This window comes from Carya illinoinensis, chromosome 3 (assembly GCF_018687715.1).
Source record: "Carya illinoinensis cultivar Pawnee chromosome 3, C.illinoinensisPawnee_v1, whole genome shotgun sequence".
Classification (NCBI taxonomy): domain Eukaryota; kingdom Viridiplantae; phylum Streptophyta; class Magnoliopsida; order Fagales; family Juglandaceae; genus Carya; species Carya illinoinensis.
In genome coordinates, this window is record NC_056754.1 from 11,027,137 (window position 1) to 11,033,822 (window position 6,686).

Below are 6,686 nucleotides of genomic sequence, written 5' to 3' on the forward strand. Positions count from 1 at the left end.
AATTAGCTCCTTAGCATTCCCCTCAAAAATCACATCTTTAAAACCCAACTCTAAACATAACATCGTGGCTCTCCCTAACGCATAGCCTTTTGCCATATAAGAGGAGCTTCCACCCCTCCTTGCAGCACTCAACGATGCTAGGACATCACCATTGTAGTCTCTTACAACCATACCCAACCCCACCTTTTGTTTTCCAACATCTAAAGCCCCGTTGAAAATTAGCTTTATATTTGGGCCCTTCTGGTCTCTTCTAGATGCCCTTCTTTCACTCCACCCCTTCTTGTTTTGTGAATTTACCTATAACTAGGTTAGCTTTATGACAGTCTTCAAGTCCCGCCAATGTTGTTTGTACAATTCTGTGTAGACTAATAATACATTTTGAAAAACACATTTATTTCTTCTATACCATATACCCTTCATTATAACCACCACACCTTCTAAATTTTCTTTTTTAAAAATTCTACACAGGTCTAACCATAACTACACAAAGTCCCTTCCCCCCATAGGCCATTTATGTATTATTTATGTATTGGACTATTTTTCTCACCCCACACATCGGAAGTAACAGGACAACTCCATAAGGCGTGCATGACAGATTCCTCTTAAGCCATACAAATGGGGGATCTCGAATCTTCAACAACTTTCATATGCCAAAAGTTTAGCCTTGTTGAGAGAGTATTATTAAATGCACTCCACAAGAAATGCTTTGCAGCACTAGAGACATCTAATTCCCATAACCTTTTCCATACTTCATTACCCTCCCATTCATTAGAAGAGCCACACTCACCTACCCATTTCCTCTGCTGCACCAAGTGGTTAGCACTTCTAATATAATACTTACCATTTTTTGCAGGCCACCACATCAGTTTATCACCAACACCAACCCTACTAGTTGGCATGGAACGTATCAATTCTGCCTCCTCTTTTTTGAATATCAAAGCCATTAAATCTTCCTTTCACTTCCATCAAGATTATTCAGCAACTTACAAACTCTGGTATCAGCATTTGGCACTCTCATAGGTGATTGGACACAATGAGTATTAGGGGTTGGGAGCCATTTTTTATCCCATATTTGTATAGATTTGTCGTTCCCTACCCTCCATAGTAAACCTTCCATCACCACCTCTATAGCAAACCTGAGGCTTCTCCATATCAGAGAGCCTGATTTCCCGAGGGGGGCATCTAAAATCTAAGAGTGCTTGTAATATTTCTCCTTGTATATCTTTGCCACTAGAGACTGGGATTCTTTGAGCAATCTGAACCCTTGCTTCACTAATAATGCTCTATCGAAACAAACCAGATCCCAAAAACCCAAGACCCCCTTGGCCTTTGCCATTCCCATGCTACTCCATTTCTTCCAATGTATCCTCGTCTCGTTCTTCCATTGACACCACCAAAACTTGGAAATCATGCCTTCAATTTCACAACATAGTTTCTTGGGTAGCAGGAATACGTTCATTGAGTATGTAGAAATAGCTTGTAGGATTACCTTTATGAATACTTCATTCCCTGCTTTAGTGGGAAAATTATTCTTCCAATTCTATAGCTTTATCCAAATCCTTTCTTTTATGCTTCTAAAAGCATTGTATCTTGACTTCTCTATAACAGAAGATAGCCTCAAGTACTTCTCATAACTATCTCAGGTCACAACCCTTGCCTCCCTAAGATCACCCTTATCACCTTTGGGCAAAATCTTCGTAAACTTCCACTAACGTTGGGGTAAAAGTTAAGATGGCAACATGGACCCCACCATGAGCAAGAGAAATACAACCCCACAATCTTTTGAGAATCGAGATGAAAGGAGAGAGTAAAAAAATCAAAGAACATTACGAGAGGGTATGAAATGATTTTATTTTTCAAATTATTTACAAAAATGCCATTAAGCTACATTTCGGATTGAAATTACTATTCTGGCCGAAATACAAAAATCTGCCTGATATTGAACAAAATCAGCTAAAACGTTCAGAATTTGACTCGAAATGGAACAGGTACCTATCCATGCCGATTACTATTCCAACTAGAATGGAACAATTTTTAAAAGTTTGGTCATGACCGCTTCAAAGCGGAACTGTTTGGTTTTTAGAAGCTATACGTGGTATTTAGAGTCTATACTGGGTTACACCTCCCAAAGCATTAAATACATAAAAGAAAAAAATCAAACAAAGACAAAATGAACAGATGGAAGTTTGGAATTTTAAAATTAAGAGGGATGGGTACGCTAGCTAGACTTGAATTTTCACTCGAGGGACACCCTTAAATATTAGAGAAAGACTAGTCTGCCGCTCATATTGTACCTCTAGTTGACCGCTAATCAAAAAAAAAAATATATATTCTTTTTAATTTAATGATTAAGTTAGTGATTTTTAATATATTGATGTATTTTTTTCTTAATTTTTTAAAAATATTTAAATATGATTAAAAATATGAAAAGAAAAAAAAAATTAAAAATTTTATTTGGTCTAAGTGGCACGCGCATTGAAAGCCAGCTTCAAACTTATTTCAAAACAAAAATTGATGAGATCGATGAAAAAAAGCAGTATAATTCAAATTAGAATAAGACCCAAAATTAGTATGCGGTATTTTATATCTAATATGAAAGCAGTATAACTCAAATTGGAACTCAAAATCAGTCAAACAAAATGCTTTCATGACTCAGAATTAACATTTGAAGTACTACGTACGCTGGGGATATCGCGTTGAAAGTGGCATTTGATTCTTTTTCAACACATGACTTCAAACACAACAGCAAAATTAAAACAGGGGAAAAGAGTTTTTGCTCCCCGTGGTAATTAATTATAAGTTTTGTTTCGTTTTAAAGGTTAATCTTAATTTTATGCCATCGTAATTAGGTAATATCCCGCACGGCCATACGTAGAAATGGCGCTTTAGAACATGAAGATTATGGGATGATTAGCAACTTTCAATAAAATTCTGTTTTTTTCTTTTTTCCTATTATCTTTTAATCAATATCCCTTTTATATGGACCGAAGGTCTTTGAAGAGAGAAGACGTACTTAGAATATAGATTAGACAGTTAATGCTAGCAGGACGTACAGTACAGTATATTATTGTTATTCACCTTGGCCTTCGACCTGTTCCACGTTAACGAATATTCAACCTATAGTACTTATAATCATCTCACGATTCCCGGCCAGACTGTTGATCTGTATATAGAAATGAATTCATATCCAAGTTTTACTCGCGTGTACTCGCATTAGTACTGATGTGCAAATTATTCATAGCTCAAGTTTGGAAAAAAAGAAAAGAAAAGAAAAGAAAAACAGGGTAAATTCATAGCTAAATACATCACACAGAGACGCATGAGTATGATACCATGCAACCTTCTACGTGCTAATCTACACCTACAGAGACTGCGAATATACTAGAGGCACGCAGCTCTGTTTTATTGAAATGAAGAACACAGCCAAGACACGTACGTAATTTGAATGCAGACACCAGCAGATGGCTCTGTACTTCAATATACGGCTACTTAAATATATATATATTATATATATCCCTGCCTCGGTGTGACTTCTTTATTGTAACATAAATACTAAGCCTTTGTATATATATGTAATGGATCTCTTCTATTATGGTGCCGGTGCTGCGGATTCAAGGGTACTGAATTTCGCAGCCTCCACGGGTCCCGCTGCAACAAAACCAGAGCTACGAATCTCAGACATCCCTCGCCGCGGATTTGTTTGTGCTTCACATAATTTGGGAAGAAACACACCTACCCAAGAAATGAGAATAAAAATGTCAGTAAGCTCCGGTTAGACATTAATTGATTAGGTAACATTTTCTTAGCTTGCGCGCAATAAGCTTTAGATCAACTGGTTAATAAATTTAAAAATAACTTTATATATATATGATGCATGCTTACCTTCACCAGCAGCAAGATTGAAGTATAGATCAGCAACGTTGGGGCAGCTCTCGTAGCACTGAGGTGAGCAAAGCTTTTCGGCGAAACGAGACTCTAGGAGAGAGTCTGATGAGATTCCCAGTGTTTTCCGATCGAGCCCACATGCTTTGATGCATTGGTCAGTCTCGATCCATTCCTTCAGTTTATCGACCTCAATTTCTGATGTACGGCATGTGTATGCTTCCTCTCCGCTCCTTTTCACGTGCTTCTCGAGCACGCAGCGCTCGCCGGAGGATGACACTGCGAACGCACACGTGTCCTGGTCTAGATGCTCACATATTATTCCTCCTGCACTAGTGTTACCATATCACATTCCAAATTAATGAGAGAATCATATAGATATATATATATACACACACATATATATCGTAGCATTAAGCAATAAGAATATGAGTGAATATTGTAAATCAAGCAGGCCGGAAATTCAAGTGGAGGTTTTGGTAAGTAGGTATAGATGAGCGCCCATACGTACCTAGAGTGCCTTGCAAAAAGAGGGCAAGTACAAGAGCCAGGGTGGCCATACTAGTCGTGCTAATGTTAGAGGCCATGGCACCCTAGTTCTAGTGAAATAAGAAGATACTGGCGGAGGTGATCTATGTAAAAATCAGTAATGACAGAAGAATCGGAAATATTATGTGTCTTTTCCTCAGTTTACATACCTAGCTATTTATATACGAATGATACAAGTATTTCCTCTCATTTTGTCCACTCATTTTGTTTTTGAACTTAGTTTTTACTTACTAATTAAAGAAGTGACTAATGGTGTATTAGTATTTTTTTTTTATTTTTAAAAAATATTTAGACATGTTTAAAAAATGTTTAAAACAAAAAGGCAAAAAAAAAAAAAAAGTGCAATTTGCACTAGGGGCACACCAAGTGAGCAAATTGAGGGAACATAATAGCATTGCCCATCTGTATATACCTTGTTCTAGATTCAGTGACGCAACTAGCAATTTTTCCTAAGGGGGCCAACTTTTCTATCACACGAGATGTTTATGTAAAATGAAAAAAATATTACAAAATATCATAGAGCTATATGAAATTAAATATTGATAATTTGACAAATAACGTAGAAATAAAACTTTAAAAAAACAACTTAATGTTTGTTTTAGATTTTTTACGATAATATTTCATAAAATAATATTCATCCATTATTATTTTTGTAAATATGAAATATTTAGAAATTGTTTTCTTCATATAAACTATCAAGTGATCTTTTGAAATGTCATCTTTCATTCAAATATTTAAGCTAGTTTCTCAAATTTTATATAAAATCTATCTATTTTAGTGTCATATTAAGTATAGAATACTACAACTAAGACCTTAAATAAAGTTTTCCTTGCTCAATGAAGTTTAGAAGATAAATCATCTGTACTATTTTTCATATAAATCCTCAATCTTAAATGGTTTTTCCGGTATTTTCATTTTAGATTTTTAATATTGTATAATAAAAAACTTTGGAGTCAATATTACTAATTTATTATTTCCCAAAATCTTAGTTTTAATTTAATTTTAGTGTAGCTACATCCTTGAAAATAGATAATATATAGAAATTATACAAAATAAAGAAATTATAGGAAAAAATCAGAGTGAGACATTTCTATGTATTTGAAAATTTTACAAAATTTTAGAAAGCATATGAGAAGAAAGAAATTAGAATTTTTTTTGTTTGGGGGGGGGGGGGGGGGATTTCTATATATTACAAAATTTTAGAAAGCATATGAGAAGAAAGAAATTAGAATTTTTTTTTGTTTGGGGGGGGGGGGGGGTTTCTATATAAATGAAATTATGAGTAAAATTTAGGGGTTATTTTAAATTTTGAAAACATTTTGGGCCCCTCAAGCCATATGTAGTTCCACCACTGTCTAGACTTAGGTCCCGTTTGATTGTTGAAATGTACTGAAATTAACTCAGTTCAGTCTAATTTTAAATTGAGTTCAATATCCAAACATATAACTCTCAAATCACTAAACTCATCTCAATTCAAAACTTTCTTACATGTAAGACCCACAACCTTTTTTCAATTTTCCGTAAATAAATCTAAACTCATCTTAATATCCAAATACATATAAACTCATTTTAGGTAGTCTCTATAAAAATTAATTCATCATCTCAACTCACTACTATTTATAAAGAACTCAACTCATTTTAGCTCAGCCCAACATCCAAATACAGTCTTAGTGAATTAGAATATCTCCATTAGTGGAAGGGTGGATTTTTTTACTTTTTAAAGATTTAGTGAAGAATATCTCCATTAGTGGAAGGGTGGATGGCATGGATATATATTGCTGAATGTCTCCGAATATCTTCATTATTTGAAGGGTGGATTGGTTAGAGACTTGGTGGAGATTAATATCTCCATGAGTGGAAGGGTGGATGGCATGGAATTTCAAAGTTAAGAAAATTAAATATTAAAGCCATCATGAACATTACTCTAGATATTGATGTCTCTGTGCGACCACTCGGACGGCCGTGCTTGAATGGTAATTCTCCCATTAACCCCGGCCCCCTTCCTCTCTCTTCCCCCAGAATAAATCAATTACTAGTCAATGACTGCCACTATAATGGCGGATATAACTTGTATGGGTGTATGCACCATGCCATGGCCCATGATCATAATTTTTTTTTTCTTTTTTTTCCATTGATACTTAATATTTATTTGGTCGTATTGAAGGTTTTTGTGAAATACACAGTAATAAAAACAGAAGGTTCCCCAAATCGAGTCTAGAGTATATATGCGAAATTTTGTTGATCTTTTCTGCATC

The 6,686-nt window shown here is 35.0% G+C and overlaps 1 protein-coding gene across 1 annotated transcript; it reads right to left on the minus strand.

The window, feature by feature from the left end:
* Positions 1–3,217: 3,217 nt before the first annotated feature.
* Positions 3,218–4,536, minus strand: LOC122305715. The gene is made up of 3 exons (XM_043118276.1): positions 4,394–4,536; positions 3,883–4,209; positions 3,218–3,732 (listed from the first exon to the last, which is right to left on the minus strand). Exons 1-3 carry the CDS (start codon positions 4,467–4,469, stop codon positions 3,590–3,592), a joined length of 546 nt encoding a protein of 181 aa, XP_042974210.1. The 5' UTR covers positions 4,470–4,536; the 3' UTR covers positions 3,218–3,589.
* Positions 4,537–6,686: the final 2,150 nt, after the last annotated feature.

Excerpts from the sequence above, each read along its gene's own strand:
- LOC122305715 (XM_043118276.1), bottom strand. The coding sequence starts at position 4,469 with ATGGCCTCTAACATTAGCACGACTAGTATGGCCACCCTGGCTCTTGTA. Across the intron at positions 4,210-4,393 it reads CTTTTTGCAAGGCACTCTAG|GAGGAATAATATGTGAGCAT; the intron begins GTACGTATGGGC and ends ACACTAGTGCAG. Across the intron at positions 3,733-3,882 it reads CAATCTTGCTGCTGGTGAAG|GTGTGTTTCTTCCCAAATTA; the intron begins GTAAGCATGCAT and ends TTTCTTGGGTAG.